Raw genomic sequence first — 17,095 nt, forward strand, 5'->3', positions numbered from 1 at the left:
TCTCCAATTAGTAAGATTAATTAAAATCATTGCATCCGCTTTTAAATGACAAAAGGGGGTCGAAAGTTCTATATGGTCTAACCCCCCACTAATCCCAATTAGCAGCTGCTTACATATGTTTAATCTATATATGTACATACATATACATATATATAGGAAATTTGTTTGCTGATTAAACGACATTGCTATATCTTCAGCAATCACGTAATTTATACGATTAATGTTCTTCTATATGTATATTTCTACTTTCTAATTATGAGAAGAAAATGTTGCAATAAGAGAATTTTTTAATTAATTACCCCAACTCTAAGAAATTTACTTGTAAAGGTTTTTCGCTACTCTTCCGTAGAAGTAGTCCATGAAATTGCAGAAGGAACATGGCTTATATATAATATATATTAAAAGTAATACTTAAACCGTTTTAGACAAAATAAATGAATCTTTGCCAGTTTAACAATTAGTTTAATGACAATTAAAAATTTTTAAGGAATTTTACCAACTCTTTTGGTTTTTTGATAAGAATAAGAACACAGATAATTATAGCTAGGGACCCCAAAAAACAGATCTACATATCTATATGTATATGTATATGTACTTACATATATACATATGTATACTTAGAGGTACATATCAAGGAGAATCCAAAAGAAATATACGCATATTTGTTGAAGACTTTTGTATTTGTTTTTGTTGCTTATAACAAATCACAAAGATACTTGTTAGTCAGTAAACATTATAAAAGAGAATTATTAATAAATGTCAAATTAAGGGCATTTCTGACTCGATTTTAGTCGAACATTTAGACCCAATTGGAAATTTGTTAACTACTCTAACATCACATACTAAAAATGAACTAAAGGACATAAATAGAAATTAAACAAAATACACTTTATTTATAAGTTGATTTCTAGTAGAAAGAACTTCAAATTATCTGAGTGAATTTTTTAAAATATAATTTATTCGGGTTGAGTTCTAGATATGACTTTAAGTACATTTTATTTTTTTAAATATCTTTCAAATGATATTCCATTCTTTTTTTTTCACTGATCAGTTTGAGGTTAGTTTTTGAGGTTAGCCTATAATTTTAATATATTTTTTCAATTTATTAACCAAAATTGACAGCGTTAAGAAAAATGAATACTTAGGAGTTTTTAGAATACCCAAAGTGAATAAAAAACAAAAATATGTACAAAGATATGTTCTCTTCCAAACTGTCAGTTTGAGGTTAGTTTTTTAGGTTACATTTAATACATTTAAAGAGATATTTTGCTTCGAAACTAAGACTAACTTTCAGGTTAACTAACTGAGTTAAGCAACAGTAACCTATTATTGGCTGGGGCTAATCGCATTTTAGTTTGTAGACTCAATAATCGAAAGCTTACTGTACTGAAATCAAAGTAAAGTGATATATTGGCGAATATTATTTGAGAGCAAGTTAAACTGGTTCTTCATGATTTTCTATGTTCGCCCGCATAGTCGAAAAAAAGAGGCAGCAGCTAAAGGCAAATAATTCATAGTAAATTGTCTAGTGGGTGGTTCTTTTTTTTTTTTTTTTTTTTGGTTTTCATTTATAGAACTGTTGTTCTTCACAGTAGCGCAGCAGCGGCAGCGGCAGCATATTGGTGTGCGTGTGTGTGTGTGTGTCCATTATCTCTTTTTAAAATCACCAACACCCAGCCCCAACACCCCACAACACAGTATATGTACATATAGGTCGAGTTCACCTTTTGGCGGCGCTATCTCGCTTAATATTAAACCGGTTGCCTTTTCGTATAATTGTTCAAACGCATGTACTCCGTCTAACGTGGTGGTCGTCATCGTGGTAGTTGCTTCTCTCTGCATTTGAACAAAACAAATAAATAAACAAATCCCATTCAACAAAATGGCCGAAATAAAGAAAGCTAAGATTGGCATCGTTGGCAGGTAATAATCCTTTGAATATCCTTTCTTTTTTTTTTTTGGTGACTATGTAATTTTTGTTTTGGTTTTCTTAGTGGTCTCATTGGACGCTCTTGGTCCATGCTGTTCGCCTCAGTTGGCTATCAGGTGGTACTCTATGACATCCTGCCAGAACAAGTTGCCACAGCGTTGAAGCAAACGCAAAAGGAACTTTTGGATATGGAGGCAAAGGGACTTTTGCGTGGCAAATTGAGTGCTGTACAGCAATTCAGTTGCATTTCGGGCACCAATGACATCAAGGAGCTGGTTAAGGGTGCCATCTTGATACAGGAATGTATACCCGAGCGTTTGGATTTGAAAAAGGCTCTGTATAAACAACTGGACGATGTGGTCGATGATAACACAATCCTGTCCAGCTCTACAAGCACATTCCTACCATCACTTTTCAGTGCTGACTTGAAGCACAAGCATAATGTGAGTAAAGATAAGAGGAACACCTTAAACAAACGACATACATTCTAGAGTCGTCTGTCCTTGTGTTTGTTTTTCTTTTTTTGAAGTGTCTTCTAATCTTGCTTGTTTGTGTGTGTGTTTTTTTATGTCATTTTTTGTAACAGGTTGTTGTCTCCCATCCCGTCAATCCACCGTATTACGTTCCTTTAGTTGAAATTGTGCCAGCACCATGGACGAAACCGGAATTGGTGCAAAAAACCAGAGCCCTAATGTCCGAAATTGGCCAAAAACCAGTTACTCTGTCGCGTGAAATTGAAGGCTTTGCCTTGAATCGCATCCAATATGCCATTTTGAATGAGACATGGCGTCTGGTCGAGGCTGGCATACTCAATGTCAAGGATATTGATAGTGTGATGAGCGATGGACTAGGACCACGTTACGCTTTCCTGGGACCACTGGAGACGGCCCATCTGAATGCCGAAGGCATGGCCAACTATTTTGAACGCTATACGCAGACAATTTACAATGTCAGCCAAACCATGGGACCCACACCAAAAATGGAGGGTCCCGTGGCTGTGGATGTTGCCAAGCAATTGAACGAAATGGTTCCCCTGGACAAGTTGCCCGAGCGACGCAATTATCGTGACAATTGTCTAACCCATTTGGCCCTCTTGAAGAAGAAGCTAAATGAATAATAGAATCAAATTCAAGTCATATGGGAAAACTCTTTTCCAGCTGCATAGATATATTACATATGATACTCTTTTTTTTTTTTTTTTTTTCACTGCAATTAAATCAATCAATTCATCTTTGACACAAAATGTATTTTAATTTTAGAGGTCAACGAAAAATGTGCAAAACTTAACAATAAAGACAGACATATCTATATATAATTTATATATTGATTACTTTAAGCCATTTCAATTGGTGGTAAACAAAAAAAAAAAGAAACTTGTATCGTTTCTTAACAATTTAAATGACAATCAGGTTTAGAAATGGATGAGTATACAAATATAAGAGACACAAAGTCCTTGACAAAGTATCCAAGAAGATAACAGAAAAGACAAGTTTTCACTTCTTGCTAACTCTATTCCTGACTGTTTTAACACATAATATGGATGGAATACGATTAAGTAATATTAATTAACATTAAAAGAGAGAGAGAGAGAGTGAGAGAGGTAAAAAGAAAAGAGGAGGATTCAAAGAAATTCAATTAACAATTCGAGTTAATTTGAGAAAAACTTAATAACAAAAATCGAAATGCATTTCTTCTTATAAAATAAACGACTATATAATTCTTATTAACTCTATTCTATTACGTGTTTGCTAAGTGACATTATCTTCTCACAGACGTCAAGCATGAAGAGATAGCCAACCGCCAGACCAACTAACCGCATATGCTGGGCTAGGCTGGGGTAGGGTGGGTCATTTCGACATTGGAGTTTATCTTCAAGGTTAACAACAACTTGAATTATTCACTTTCGCACGACATTGTCCCGTGCTGGCTGGTGGTCGCACGGGACCAATTACTGATCATCGTTCCGATGTCCATTTAGCCAGAACCTCCACCAGTTTTCCTCGAGAAGCTGGCGCGTCGCACCTGGGGTGTGGAGTACATTGATCCGTTGCTACTGGCCACTGATGGTCTCAGAGAATTTCTGCGCTGTTGCTGGCCAGATTGACGCATTTGCGGTATCGGTGTGCTGGTACAAAATACTTTTTGAGCAGCCCTAGGGTGAGGCGTCATCATAGGATTTTGGTAGGAAGATTCGTCAAATGTATCCAAAGAAGACATATTCGGAGTCTTCAGAGTGGGAGCAACGCGTTTAACAGGTATGACTGCTTTCATAGGTCCTGTGCTCTTTGAAATCGTTGATTCGGTCGCCATTGAGGTGCGCGGACCAAAGATGTGTCGTTTGGCTTGATTATTGCTCGCTTGCAGCGCACTTCTTGGGCCAGGAACTGCTGCTTTGCTCCCGTTGGCAGTTGCTGCAGACGAAGTCGAAAAAGAATTGCGCCGCTGTCTAAATCCAGCCATGGCTTGTGACTTGCCCGATGTTATAGGTGTCTTCAATTGGCTTTCCTTCGGTGCAATATTCTGACTGTTTTCCATTTTCTGGTGTTGCTGGTACACCTGCTGTTGTTGCTGCCTTTGGTTAATCACAGATATATCCGATAAGTGTTTGGATTTGTCGTGAATTGAAAGAGAAGACGATCGGCGACGCATTGAACCGCTTGATGAATCTGTCTGAGCCGAAATTTCGTTTATTTTGGATTCGCTCTGGCCATGAGAAGGATATACCATACAGCTTGATGGCAATTGACTACCAATAGAGGATAGTGATCCTGTCAAAGCATTGTTAACAACTAAAATCACAGTTGGTCGTTGGGTATTGACTGCTTCATTGTGAACGGCAGTAGATGATGACAGCTCGTTCAAGTCGCATTTTGTTGTCTGCGTGAGATTATGGCGTTCCAGGAGCTCATTTATCTGCAGTGCCAAGGAAGCGTCGACTACCTCCCTCATATACGGATCCTTTGGCTTTTCAAAGGAGTGTGACTCTATGACTGGCTCCCTCTCCTCCGGCTCACAGTCATATGTGGCAGAAGACGAAGTCATAACATCTGGTAATTCTTGCATTTTTGCTCCGCATTCCACAATATCTAAGGACTTTGTCCTACGTTCCTGTAATTGATTGGGGAAATAGACAATGATATATGAATCTCAGTAGAGAGAAACGCTGATACACTTACTTGTGTTTGTAAATCCAAATCGAGATCAAATGTTCCCTGTCGTGTGTAGACATGGGGCAAACCTTTAGTTGGAGCTTCCGCATTATCCTGTTGACCTATCAAATCACAGGCGTTGCCAATTGCTGCACTTAGTGAATCAATTATCACATTGAACTCCTGTCTTAGATGTTTATCCAATTTGTCATTTACAAGATTTTTCAAATCTTGTAATAATTTGCCAACAGACGCACTCGTTTTGATCTGTGGATGAGTTTCTGTCTTCGCTGCGACTGTTGAGGGATCAGTGTCGAATGACGAAATCCTCATTAACTTTAGGTCTGCCTCGAATTTTGCGCGCGACAGAGTGTCATCTTGGTCATCGTCAATGAGTTTAAGCGGCGATTCTGCTGATAGCATTTGCAGTTCATCGCCCAAAATTCTCTTTTCGAATTGAGATTTTCGTCCATTTTGTGGCGTACTAACACCAATGGCTGCCTTCAGCTTGAGCAAATGCTTTTGAAATGAATTGTTGCTACTATTAATGGAACGCTGTCGGGTGAGGAGTCCTCCAACTGCTCCGTCCACCTCAGCCTGCATGCCAATTGGAGGACTTTCATTATTAAGATCTGGATCAAGATCTTTCGTTGTGGCTTCAACTGGCTTGGCCTCTTGTTGTGTCTCTAAATTAATGGCCTGCAGACCATAGGAAATATACATATAAACAAATATGTACACGAACAGGTGTGTGTGTGTGTGTGCGTTCGCTATTTTTGCGTGTATTTATTACCTTGATACAAGCTTCCTTTTCCACACAGTCAAAGGGATCGTAGGGTCCCTTAAAACTAGATGTGCCATCGGTTTTAGGTTCCAGTTCATCATGAGCTTCTTCATCTTTCTTTTCCTCGTCCCAGCCGGTCAAGTCAATTAAATTTCCAACTTCACACATTATTGCAATAAAAACCTTTTTGATAAATTTGCCAACTTTGAAACGAATGCCCAGTTTCCCGCTATTAGAGATGATACTTTCCTCGAAAAACTGTCTGCACCCATAAACAGTTTCTGGAATATTGGAATTTAATCGGAACAATATTACATTTGCACACACAAATACAACATGCGTATGTATGTATGTATGTATATGATTGTAAACGGTTTTTAAAATAAGAATTTCTTTCCAATTTGTTGCTGTTATGTGACCCAGCGTGCCAAAGCCGGTTGGGGATTATATGATAATTAAGAGGATCTATCGATTTTACCTTGAACTTGGCCCATCCGTATTACTCAATTAAAATCGATTCCGTTTATGATCAAGATCAATAATTTAGCTTCACGGGCAAATACTACAGTTTTTAAATTGCCCTTCTATACACACTTACATACAACAATATCCACCTCTGAGTCGCTCCTGACTCATTCCAAGCTTTATCAGAGTTAATTTTCTATATGATATAGTACATACATATATAATTGAACAGACACGCAACATTGTAGAGAAGGTTGCAACTATATATACATACATACATATGTAGGTACACATATGTATGTATGCCTAGCCTTGAGTGTTTTGGACGTTTGGGTAAGGTCACAAATAGATCGTTATTCTGATCAGAGTAAATCTCTGATTTGCACCTTAACCACGCATTGAAAGAGACTTTGAATAATTCGTATTGCTTTTACCTTTATTTTCACATTTATGATACGCATTTTCTGATTTATAAAACAAAAAAAAAAATAAAAGAATAAAGATATTTCTTTTATGTTGTATAAATATATATATATATATAAGCCGTATTCCATTTACATACATACGTACCCCCAACCCATGTTCTGAGATTTCTTTGCTTCCAAATACCAAAAAAGTTTGCATTATGGGATATCATTTAAAACATTAATACGACAAGTAGTGTACAAAATTGTTAAGAAGCCTCAGCGACCACTGATCATTTGCTCAATACATTTAGTTTATATAAAATAATGATGAAAAATATTCGAAAAGCAACTACCTTTTTTCTCTTTGATCTCTGATTGAATTAGCCTTGAAGCTACCTGATACATTTTTTATCATAACATCACATCACTTTTCATCAAATTATCGTGAGTTTTGGAATACTTGTTCTTCTTCCTCGAGCGTGACCAACATGCACACACACACACATTCTACCCTTAAAGTGTATAAGCTTAATGTAATAAATATTTAAAGAACAATAATATCATTACCAAACACATTGCCCATTCTTGCAATATATTAATTCGAGTGGCGCTGCTACCTGGAGTAGCAGTTAGAGGAGATTTCTCAAAATTACGGCACAGAGTTTCATTTCTTATAAAGTTAAACATTGATTCCACAAGATTAGCTGGTGTTATATCGGAACAACCTTCGAGATGTCGTACAATGCATGACTCGAGGGTGTGAATATCGTCGCATTGCTTTTGTCCCACAACCAACTTGGGTATTGATTTTATTTTATTATCGTGTAGGTTCGCCGTATCCATATATGATGAAAATGTATCATTTATGCACTGCTGAATATTATCCTTCTTCGATTCAAAGCATTCGGGACCCTTTTCGGCAATAAATAAAGCAATATGGTCACCATCCTTATGGCACACGAAATTCAAAAGGCTTCGAACTATACGTTTGATGACGTCCTGGCTCTCTTGCTCCTCTTTATCAAGGCAAGGAATTAGCTTGGTGGTGAACGTTTCAAAGCACTCAATGGCATTTGATCGCCTGTTGCAATACTTGTTGAAAACCATATCCAGCTCACCATTAGGACTGGCCTCCTCAATTTCCTGTTGCATGGTGTTGTAGTTGATGATATTGTTAATACATTCACTGAGCACAGCAAATGCGGCTTCAATCTCGGTGTATGCCCCACCTCCGGCCTTCTCGCCCGAGACCTCTATACATTTATTACGAAACAAATCCTTGGCATCGTTCAGACTAAAATTGGTCTTCAGCAATTCTTCGGGAACAGGCACAGGCAGTTGGTGTGGCAAGTCCAGCTTGTCCAGACTAAATTCTTCGGCGAAGATTCCCATATTATTAAAGCATAAGAGCATCGTTATGCAGCTGGCGATTGTCCAGGATGTTGCTATGTTCATTTTGGCCATGAGGTCTCGTTTTGTTTTGTATGTGTAAATAAGGCTTTCGTATAAATATATTTGTAAGTTTTATGTATAAACTGTTGGCTTGCTGTTGCTTAAAGTATTACGCTCTAGCCCACACTTCCACCATTTTTGACGCAACGCTCTGAAAACGAAATTGTTTGCCCCATCATCGACATTTAATTAGCTTTGCATTTACTTACATAAAGATGAGATGGAAGCTCCGAATAGAATTAGCAATTTTCTTGTCTTTTTAGAATAAATAACTATAAAGTCATTGTGTATGTTATCGAACAAGAGACAAACATATTGATTGTATTGCTGCAATTTGATATGATGAAATGGAACACTAAAACCGCAAATCGTCTGTCCAGTTTATTAAGGTTTTCATAGATTGTAGTATTTGATAATATAAAAGATTTACCTGTCAAAGATGATCAATTAATTTTTGCTAGTTTTAAATATACATAGATCTATATATTGATTGAGATTTCAGTCAGAATATAGGTTTCAAATAATTCACATAGTTTCGATTAAATTCCAATATTCCAGAAACTGTTTATGGGTGCAGACAGTTTTTCGAGGAAAGTATCATCTCTAATAGCGGGAAACTGGGCATTCGTTTCAAAGTTGGCAAATTTATCAAAAAGGTTTTTATTGCAATAATGTGTGAAGTTGGAAATTTAATTGACTTGACCGGCTGGGACGAGGAAAAGAAAGATGAAGAAGCTCATGATGAACTGGAACCTAATACCGATGGCACATCTAGTTTTAAGGGACCCTACGATCCCTTTGACTGTGTGGAAAAGGAAGCTTGTATCAAGGTAATAAATACACGTAAAAATAGCGAACGCACACACACACACACACCTGTTCGTGTACATATTTGTTTATATGTATATTTCCTATGGTCTGCAGGCCATTAATTTAGAGACACAACAAAAGGCAAAGCCAGTTGAAGCCACAACGAAAGATCTTGATCCAGATCTTAATAATGAAAGTCCTCCAATTGGCATGCAGGCTGAGGTGGACGGAGCAGTTGGAGGACTCCTCACCCGACAGCGTTCCATTAATAGTAGCAACAATTCATTTCAAAAGCATTTGCTCAAGCTGAAGGCAGCCATTGGTGTTAGTACGCCACAAAATGGACGAAAATCTCAATTCGAAAAGAGAATTTTGGGCGATGAACTGCAAATGCTATCAGCAGAATCGCCGCTTAAACTCATTGACGATGACCAAGATGACACTCTGTCGCGCGCAAAATTCGAGGCAGACCTAAAGTTAATGAGGATTTCGTCATTCGACACTGATCCCTCAACAGTCGCAGCGAAGACAGAAACTCATCCACAGATCAAAACGAGTGCGTCTGTTGGCAAATTATTACAAGATTTGAAAAATCTTGTAAATGACAAATTGGATAAACATCTAAGACAGGAGTTCAATGTGATAATTGATTCACTAAGTGCAGCAATTGGCAACGCCTGTGATTTGATAGGTCAACAGGATAATGCGGAAGCTCCAACTAAAGGTTTGCCCCATGTCTACACACGACAGGGAACATTTGATCTCGATTTGGATTTACAAACACAAGTAAGTGTATCAGCGTTTCTCTCTACTGAGATTCATATATCATTGTCTATTTCCCCAATCAATTACAGGAACGTAGGACAAAGTCCTTAGATATTGTGGAATGCGGAGCAAAAATGCAAGAATTACCAGATGTTATGACTTCGTCTTCTGCCACATATGACTGTGAGCCGGAGGAGAGGGAGCCAGTCATAGAGTCACACTCCTTTGAAAAGCCAAAGGATCCGTATATGAGGGAGGTAGTCGACGCTTCCTTGGCACTGCAGATAAATGAGCTCCTGGAACGCCATAATCTCACGCAGACAACAAAATGCGACTTGAACGAGCTGTCATTATCTACTGCCGTTCACAATGAAGCAGTCAATACCCAACGACCAACTGTGATTTTAGTTGTTAACAATGCTTTGACAGGATCACTATCCTCTATTGGTAGTCAATTGCCATCAAGCTGTATGGTATATCCTTCTCATGGCCAGAGCGAATCCAAAATAAACGAAATTTCGGCTCAGACAGATTCATCAAGTGGTTCAATGCGTCGCCGATCGTCTTCTCTTTCAATTCACGACAAATCCAAACACTTATCGGACATATCTATGATTAACCAAAGGCAGCAACAACAGCAGGTGTACCAGCAACACCAGAAAATGGAAAACAGTCAGAATATTGCACCGAAGGAAATCCAATTGAAGACACCTATAACATCGGGCAAGTCACAAGCCATGGCTGGATTTAGACAGCGGCGAAATTCTTTTTCGACTTCGTCTGCAGCAACTGCCAACGGGAGCAAAGCAGCAGTTCCTGGCCCAAGAAGTGCGCTGCAAGCGAGCAATAATCAAGCCAAACGACACATCTTTGGTCCGCGCACCTCAATGGCGACCGAATCAACGATTTCAAAGAGCACAGGACCTATGAAAGCAGTCATACCTGTTAAACGCGTTGCTCCCACTCTGAAGACTCCGAATATGTCTTCTTTGGATACATTTGACGAATCTTCCTACCAAAATCCTATGATGACGCCTCACCCTAGGGCTGCTCAAAAGTATTTTGTACCAGCACACCGATACCGCAAATGCGTCAATCTGGCCAGCAACAGCGCAGAAATTCTCTGAGACCATCAGTGGCCAGTAGCAACGGATCAATGTACTCCACACCCCAGGTGCGACGCGCCAGCTTCTCGAGGAAAACTGGTGGAGGTTCCGGTTAAATTGACATTAGTGCCATGATCAGTTTAGACATGATTACAAAAACGAATGGTACTTTTTCCCTTGTCCTATGTACTTACTCTTTACTAACTAATACTTCACTGTCCCAAACTGAATGATCAATGCTTTGTTAGATGTGATATCGAATTTGTATGACATGTTAAAATTGTTTACTTATATCCATTCCATTTTGTCATTTAAATTAAATACCTATGTATAGACATTTGAATTGAGTATAACATGTGAATGAGCATTAAGAGCATTTTGTATTTAGAATTAGTCTATAAATTAGAGAATGCTTCTTATTGATAATATTACTGCGGTTAAAATCAAAGCATTTTACTTTTACCCATTTTTAAAATTTTACTTCCATCGGTTACAATCGATTTCGATCAGTTGGTTCATTTCTTTGCTGAGCTGAGCTAGTTCGCTCTTTTTTTGGTATTTTTTTGGTTCCGATCTCTTTGTTTTATTTGGAACTGTAATCCAAGTCTAGTTTATGAGTAACAAATGCATTTTCCTACCTGCCACTGTGATCTATGTATTAGTGTGTAGTTGTTGTTTTTGAACCATGGGTTTATACACTTTTGTAGCCCATTGAAATATGTTTGAGTTTGCGATTGTTATTGTTGGATTCCACAGTGTGGCTAGGCAATGTGATTAAAATCAAATTCTTGGATTTCAAAAAACCATAATGAAGGGTGCCGGCAATCTTCGTGAAGAGGTCGAGTCATCTCCCTATATGGGCATTGCCGAGATGGTCGAGATAACTTCATGTAATATATTTTTTACTGGATGTGCTGCAATAATGCGATTGATTTCAATTGTCGTCAACTGGTATCTAGTATTCGAGTACTGGAAGTCGGAATCGTATGCCTATAGTGCCTGGACACTTGCCTCCATATTGATACCGATGTTAATTACATCTATTATATACTCACATATGTAAGTTGATAAACATTTCTATAATCATGGTACTAATCATTTGACCTTTTGCAGTGTATCGACAGATCGAACTGGTCGTGGTAGAATCCTTTATAGAGGCACTATGTCAGATATAGTAATATCGTACCTATTTCGTGATGGCTATACATTAAACTATGCATTAAATTATTCTCAAGCCAAAAAGCAAGATAACAAGGAGGGTGAAATAAGGTAAGTCAATTGAACTTGCTCACCCTGATCAAAATGGCCATGTACAGCCTCATTCCGAACATTGACATTAATTATTTTTTTTTTTTTTTTTATTTGCCCAGATACTATCAAAAGTATGTGAAGGAAGAATGCAATGTCGGCTTTATACGACTGTTTGACTCATTTTTGGAAACTGCTCCTCAAAAGATATTACAATTGGTGATTGTGCTGCGTTTCATTAAGACATTGACATGTAAGTTTATTAATTACATTTCGTATAAGTAATTTATTCATTAATTTCAATTACAGACTTTCGTGCCTTTACATTTGTCATATATTTTCTCAGTATTGCATGGTGCTTGGTGGCATACAATCGCTCAAATCGTTTAGTTCAACTGGACAAATATGATATTGGTACCAATGGCCTTATTGTTCAATTCTTTTTTCTTCTATGTTTAACTGGTAAGCCAGTGAATTGGCATTACTTATTTGACAGCCATTATTAATTTATGTATTTTGTGTTTTTGTTTTTTAGTTTCCCGCACTTTGTGTATTGCCTATGTGGCCAGTATTTATCCCTTGGCTACATTAGCCATGTGTCTTTGCCATATTTTTGTCTGCGGCAGTATTGTCTTTCTGGTCGATGCACCGAAATTGGCCAATTCTGTGTTTTTGAATTACCTTTGCTGCATTACCTTTGGCGTTGTGTACCTTTTTATTTTTACTCCCGTTAAGGATGCCCCAACCAAATATAAATACATTTACTATTTATCCTTTTGTTTAGTACAAAATATTACTGCCTGTATATTGTTTATACCTTTGTATATATCCATTGCCATTCTAGGATTATATGTGATTGGCATCGTTCTAATGATATTTTATTATCTAATGTGCCATCCGGGCATCACATCAACATTATATTAATGCAATCATATCTATTTTCGGCAAGACTGTTTATTGTAAAAAGCAAATATATTATTATTAAATTTTTGCATTTGTTAAGGTTAATTGATTGTATTGAACAGCAATCATGTATAGAACAAAATCAATATTCTTAATTAGATAAATTATATTAAAGTAAAGTTGTTATAACCAACAACATTTTAAAACAAAAAATGGCTAAAATACTCTATAAAATGTATAATTATTACAATATTAGAATTAGTTTTCTTTTTTAATCGAATTTCTGCTTTACTAGTATTATGAATATTTATAATTCAAACATGTTGCAATAATTTCCAATATCTTCTTAATAAACAATAGGCCCGTAATTTTTAAATCGTTTTGAAATGTGAAAGTTTTCCTTCTTGATCCGAAACTGCGTTGCAATTCCAGTTATCCAACGAAAATTATAACAAAAAAATCGTGTAAATTTTGATCTCGATAAATTTCTTATTTACAAATTTCTTATATTTTACTTCTTTGTCAAAGACTTTGAGTTAGGCCTCAAATAATTCATTATACGTTTTCTTACACATATACATATGTACATATGTACGTATATACATCATGTATGAAAGTATGTATGTACATACATTAAAAAACGGCTTTAAAACTTGATTGAAGTAAAAGTAACTGGAACTAGTCGCCCACTAAGCCATGATTGAGGCTCAATTATCAAGTTCATTTTGAGCGAACCAGTGTTGTGGTTGGCTGTTGGTGTTAGTGTTGGTAGTGGCAACTTGGCCGTTTTGGTAGTTAACTCTTGAATCTCGAGTTGAGGCTTAAACTGAATAAACCAAACTGAAGCTAGTTGGCAGTGCTTTTGTGTGTGTGTGTGTGTGTGTGTGTGTGTATGTGAGTTTTGCGTGTTATTTTCTTGCAGCTCTTGAACTTTCACTTTGAAAACAACAAGTTGCCAAAGCCAAAATCAGTTAAACATATACCACACATTGAGAGACGGAAAATTTATTTTTTAAAATAGAAATAATAATAACGGTGCAAGCAAAAAATCTGACAATACATATTTACATATAATATGCGTGAATAAATTCGATTTTATGGCAATGGCAACAAAATACGAACGGATTATTAGTGATTGTAGGTCGCGAAATGTTTTATGGGAAGATGCCGATTTTCCAGCAGTGCAATCATCCGTTTTCTACTATCAAACGCCACCATTCACCTTCCAATGGAAACGAATTGCCGAAATAGCAAGCAATAATGGTGGCAGCACCACCAGCAGCAGCAGTAATAGCAATACAAATTGTAGTACTATAAATCCCAGTACCAGTATCAGTTCCAGTTCATGCAACATAAATACCACTTCGATTACCACTAGCACCTATCCACAGCCATCTTTCCTTAATGAGAATGCTGAATTTGATGTTGTGCCCGGAAAAATGGGTGATCGCTGGCTAGTCTCATGCCTGGGAGTGGTCTATTCGTTGAGAAATCTATTTTATCGCGTTGTGCCCGCCGATCAGAGTTTGGCCAAATCGTTGGGTATATTCCGTTTTCGTTTATGGTGGTGTGGCGAGTGGGTTGAAGTCTTGGTCGATGATCGTCTACCCACAATAAATGGCCGTTTGGCATTTATGCAGCCACAGACATCGAATTGCTTTTGGGCCTCATTGCTGGAGAAGGCGATTGCCAAACTACATGGCTCATATGAGGCCTTAAAGTATGGCACACGTTCGGATGGTCTAACCGATTTACTCGGCGGTGTGGTCAAGTGTATGCCCATTGGACCATCTGATACATCTGATATTACCCTAAGGCCGCAAACACTTAAAGATCAAATGTCAACGACATGCATTATCACCTGTTTGGCTGTTAAAAACTCACAAGTTCAGAAGAAAAATGCTACCGAGCGTTTATCAAATGGAATTCTGATTAATGTCAATTACAGGTACAAACTCTCTTTCTATGTTAATTTATTTATATGCAAAAAAGAAACGGAAAATTAGTGATAAATCAATAAACATTTATTCATACACTGAGTAGGTGACGGGGGGAGACAAAATAAAGTGTGTTGAAGGTGGTTACAACCAAAATGCAAAATAGAAAGTGCATAAATAAATTTTCACAATGAAATTCATTTGAATGGTTCATTGAATTTTAAAATCAAGTTTTGAGTTAAATTAAGAAATGCATAAACCACTAGATAAGTTAATTAGTTTATTACCAAGCCACACTATTGAGTCTTAGCTAATAGAGTACTTAGCTTACTTTCAATTATCCGTTTTCGAAGTATTATACTTATAATTCCTTTATAATTCTTTAAATATTACCATGATTCCAATCATTAGCATTCCAATTAGCCGAGTTTTTGGTTTCATTATCCGAACTTTTCAATTATCCTTCTTATTAATTATCCGCAATTATTTTTATATTCATTTTAAAAAGCTTTTGACTATCCACATAATCTTTGGCAAATCCAATCCTTGTTGTTAATAATTCCTTTATTTCTTTTACTTTATTTAAAAGGCTTTCCAGCTTGGACAAAGTGGAAACCGTTATGGGTGATACGGTGCAATTGATTTGTATAAAGGATACCTTTTCATCGAAACCTTTCGGTGACAAGACAAATTTCCATGGTGACTGGTCGCCATCGTCAAAGACCTGGGAGCGGGTCTCACCATCAGAACGGTCACGTCTGTTGAGCAAATTAAGTTTGGGTGAATTTTGGATGTCATTTTATGAGTTTGTGCAAACGTTTACAACATTGGAGATTGTCTATCTGGACGAGGATACCGCCAGCGATGAGGAATCACTGAAGGGCAGACCGCAGAATTGGAAAATGAAAATGCATCAGGGTCAATGGAAAAGAGGTGTCACTGCCGGCGGTTGTCGCAATCACGAATCGTTTCACATAAATCCACAATTGCTGATTGCCGTACAAGAGAAACAGGACATTGTGATTGCCCTCAATCAGCATACGGCTGTGGAACCAAAAGTAATCGGCTTCACCATGTACATGTGGAATCGGGATTACTGTTTGAGTGAATGCCTGCAAAAGGATTTCTTTAAGAATCATGTTAGCTTCCTCAATTCGGACTATGGCAATACACGGCATGTGAGCTATCACACCCAACTGGAGGCTGGGCATTATGTGCTTATACCGACCACATACGAACCAGCCGAAGAGGCACATTTCACAGTACGCATCCTGGGCACATCGACATTTCGTCTCTCATCGCTGGAGACACAGACAATGATATTGCTCGACCCGTTTCCAGCGCTCAAAAGCGACGATAATATCCAGAAAATCAAAAGTGTTTGCCAATACGAACCCGTCTATATGCAACTGGCCGATGAGAACAAGACCATCAATTGTTTTGAGTTGCATGAACTGCTGGAGGCATGTCTACCAAATGATTACATCAAAGGTTGTGCCAATATCGATATTTGCCGTCAGGTTATCGCCTTGCAGGATAAATCCGGCAACGGACGCATCACATTCCATCAGTTTAAGACATTTATGGTCAATCTAAAGTCCTGGCAGGGTGTCTTCAAAATGTACACCAAGGAGAAGGCCGGCATTTTAAGGGCTGAACGTCTGCGGGATGCTCTCTGTGACATTGGTTTTCAACTGAGCACCGACATCATGAACTGCCTGATTCAACGATATATCCGCAAGGATGGCACCCTTCGTCTTAGTGACTTTGTGTCCGCTGTTATACATCTAACGACTGCTTTTAACCAATTTCATGTTAAGAACTACAATCAGGTTAATGTTATAGAGGTGCGTCTACACGATTGGATCAAGAGTATATTAAGTTGCTAAAAACAAAAAAAAAACACAACAAATACTCAACATGTACATTGAAAATTGCAAACAATTTTTTTTTTTAACGAGTTAAAATTAAATAAATTATTACAAAAAAAGAAACTTTTGCTATTGCTACTGTGATTAATAATTGATAACTGTACTTCCTTTTACCTCTTACATATTTTTTTTTTTTTTGTCCTTTTTAATAGAAAGTAAAATCCAGCCATGCCAAAATCCATTCAAATGCTACCAAATATTTGAAAAA

General features: G+C 37.4%; 6 protein-coding genes across 6 annotated transcripts; 4 read left to right on the plus strand and 2 right to left on the minus strand.

The window, feature by feature from the left end:
- The first annotated feature begins 1,759 nt into the window (after positions 1 to 1,759).
- Had1 (beta Hydroxy acid dehydrogenase 1) lies at positions 1,760 to 3,245 on the plus strand. The gene is made up of 3 exons (XM_068303779.1): positions 1,760 to 1,923; positions 1,995 to 2,373; positions 2,517 to 3,245. The coding sequence occupies exons 1-3, from the start codon at positions 1,883 to 1,885 to the stop codon at positions 3,045 to 3,047; spliced, it is 951 nt and encodes a 316-aa protein (XP_068159880.1). The 5' UTR covers positions 1,760 to 1,882; the 3' UTR covers positions 3,048 to 3,245.
- On the minus strand, positions 3,162 to 6,121 carry LOC137587383 (uncharacterized). Its single transcript, XM_068303776.1, has 3 exons — positions 5,873 to 6,121; positions 5,107 to 5,778; positions 3,162 to 5,038 (listed from the first exon to the last, which is right to left on the minus strand). Exons 1-3 carry the CDS (start codon positions 6,029 to 6,031, stop codon positions 3,905 to 3,907), a joined length of 1,965 nt encoding a protein of 654 aa, XP_068159877.1. The 5' UTR covers positions 6,032 to 6,121; the 3' UTR covers positions 3,162 to 3,904.
- A 625-nt stretch (positions 6,122 to 6,746) lies between these two features.
- Positions 6,747 to 8,553, minus strand: LOC137587387 (27 kDa glycoprotein). Its single transcript, XM_068303780.1, has 2 exons — positions 8,397 to 8,553; positions 6,747 to 8,338 (listed from the first exon to the last, which is right to left on the minus strand). Exon 2 carries the CDS (start codon positions 8,197 to 8,199, stop codon positions 7,264 to 7,266), a length of 936 nt encoding a protein of 311 aa, XP_068159881.1. The 5' UTR covers positions 8,200 to 8,338; positions 8,397 to 8,553; the 3' UTR covers positions 6,747 to 7,263.
- A 211-nt stretch (positions 8,554 to 8,764) lies between these two features.
- Positions 8,765 to 11,330, plus strand: LOC137587384 (uncharacterized). The gene is made up of 3 exons (XM_068303777.1): positions 8,765 to 9,017; positions 9,112 to 9,783; positions 9,852 to 11,330. Exons 1-3 carry the CDS (start codon positions 8,859 to 8,861, stop codon positions 10,887 to 10,889), a joined length of 1,869 nt encoding a protein of 622 aa, XP_068159878.1. The 5' UTR covers positions 8,765 to 8,858; the 3' UTR covers positions 10,890 to 11,330.
- A 137-nt stretch (positions 11,331 to 11,467) lies between these two features.
- On the plus strand, positions 11,468 to 13,106 carry LOC137587385 (XK-related protein 6). Its single transcript, XM_068303778.1, has 5 exons — positions 11,468 to 11,927; positions 11,982 to 12,137; positions 12,239 to 12,369; positions 12,426 to 12,578; positions 12,652 to 13,106. Exons 1-5 carry the CDS (start codon positions 11,677 to 11,679, stop codon positions 13,038 to 13,040), a joined length of 1,080 nt encoding a protein of 359 aa, XP_068159879.1. The 5' UTR covers positions 11,468 to 11,676; the 3' UTR covers positions 13,041 to 13,106.
- A 755-nt stretch (positions 13,107 to 13,861) lies between these two features.
- CalpC (calpain-C) lies at positions 13,862 to 16,935 on the plus strand. The gene is made up of 2 exons (XM_068302976.1): positions 13,862 to 14,967; positions 15,546 to 16,935. Exons 1-2 carry the CDS (start codon positions 14,117 to 14,119, stop codon positions 16,843 to 16,845), a joined length of 2,151 nt encoding a protein of 716 aa, XP_068159077.1. The 5' UTR covers positions 13,862 to 14,116; the 3' UTR covers positions 16,846 to 16,935.
- The last annotated feature ends 160 nt before the right edge of the window (positions 16,936 to 17,095 follow it).

The sequence above is a fragment of the Drosophila tropicalis genome, unplaced genomic scaffold (genome assembly GCF_018151085.1).
Source record: "Drosophila tropicalis isolate 14030-0801.00 unplaced genomic scaffold, ASM1815108v1 contig_158, whole genome shotgun sequence".
NCBI lineage: Eukaryota > Metazoa > Arthropoda > Insecta > Diptera > Drosophilidae > Drosophila > Drosophila tropicalis.

Bases quoted from the DNA above. Each gene is read 5' to 3' on its own strand.
- LOC137587384 (XM_068303777.1), top strand. From the start codon at position 8,859: ATGTGTGAAGTTGGAAATTTAATTGACTTGACCGGCTGGGACGAGGAA. The intron at 9,018-9,111 runs GTAATAAATACA...TATGGTCTGCAG, and splicing joins AAAAGGAAGCTTGTATCAAG to GCCATTAATTTAGAGACACA. The intron at 9,784-9,851 runs GTAAGTGTATCA...AATCAATTACAG, and splicing joins ATTTGGATTTACAAACACAA to GAACGTAGGACAAAGTCCTT.
- CalpC (XM_068302976.1), top strand. From the start codon at position 14,117: ATGGCAATGGCAACAAAATACGAACGGATTATTAGTGATTGTAGGTCG. The intron at 14,968-15,545 runs GTACAAACTCTC...TTTATTTAAAAG, and splicing joins CTGATTAATGTCAATTACAG to GCTTTCCAGCTTGGACAAAG.
- LOC137587387 (XM_068303780.1), bottom strand. From the start codon at position 8,199: ATGGCCAAAATGAACATAGCAACATCCTGGACAATCGCCAGCTGCATA.
- LOC137587383 (XM_068303776.1), bottom strand. From the start codon at position 6,031: ATGTGTGAAGTTGGAAATTTAATTGACTTGACCGGCTGGGACGAGGAA. The intron at 5,779-5,872 runs GTAATAAATACA...TATGGTCTGCAG, and splicing joins AAAAGGAAGCTTGTATCAAG to GCCATTAATTTAGAGACACA. The intron at 5,039-5,106 runs GTAAGTGTATCA...AATCAATTACAG, and splicing joins ATTTGGATTTACAAACACAA to GAACGTAGGACAAAGTCCTT.
- Had1 (XM_068303779.1), top strand. From the start codon at position 1,883: ATGGCCGAAATAAAGAAAGCTAAGATTGGCATCGTTGGCAG. The intron at 1,924-1,994 runs GTAATAATCCTT...TGGTTTTCTTAG, and splicing joins AAGATTGGCATCGTTGGCAG to TGGTCTCATTGGACGCTCTT. The intron at 2,374-2,516 runs GTGAGTAAAGAT...TTTTTGTAACAG, and splicing joins ACTTGAAGCACAAGCATAAT to GTTGTTGTCTCCCATCCCGT.
- LOC137587385 (XM_068303778.1), top strand. From the start codon at position 11,677: ATGAAGGGTGCCGGCAATCTTCGTGAAGAGGTCGAGTCATCTCCCTAT. The intron at 11,928-11,981 runs GTAAGTTGATAA...GACCTTTTGCAG, and splicing joins TCTATTATATACTCACATAT to TGTATCGACAGATCGAACTG. The intron at 12,370-12,425 runs GTAAGTTTATTA...TTTCAATTACAG, and splicing joins TTTCATTAAGACATTGACAT to ACTTTCGTGCCTTTACATTT.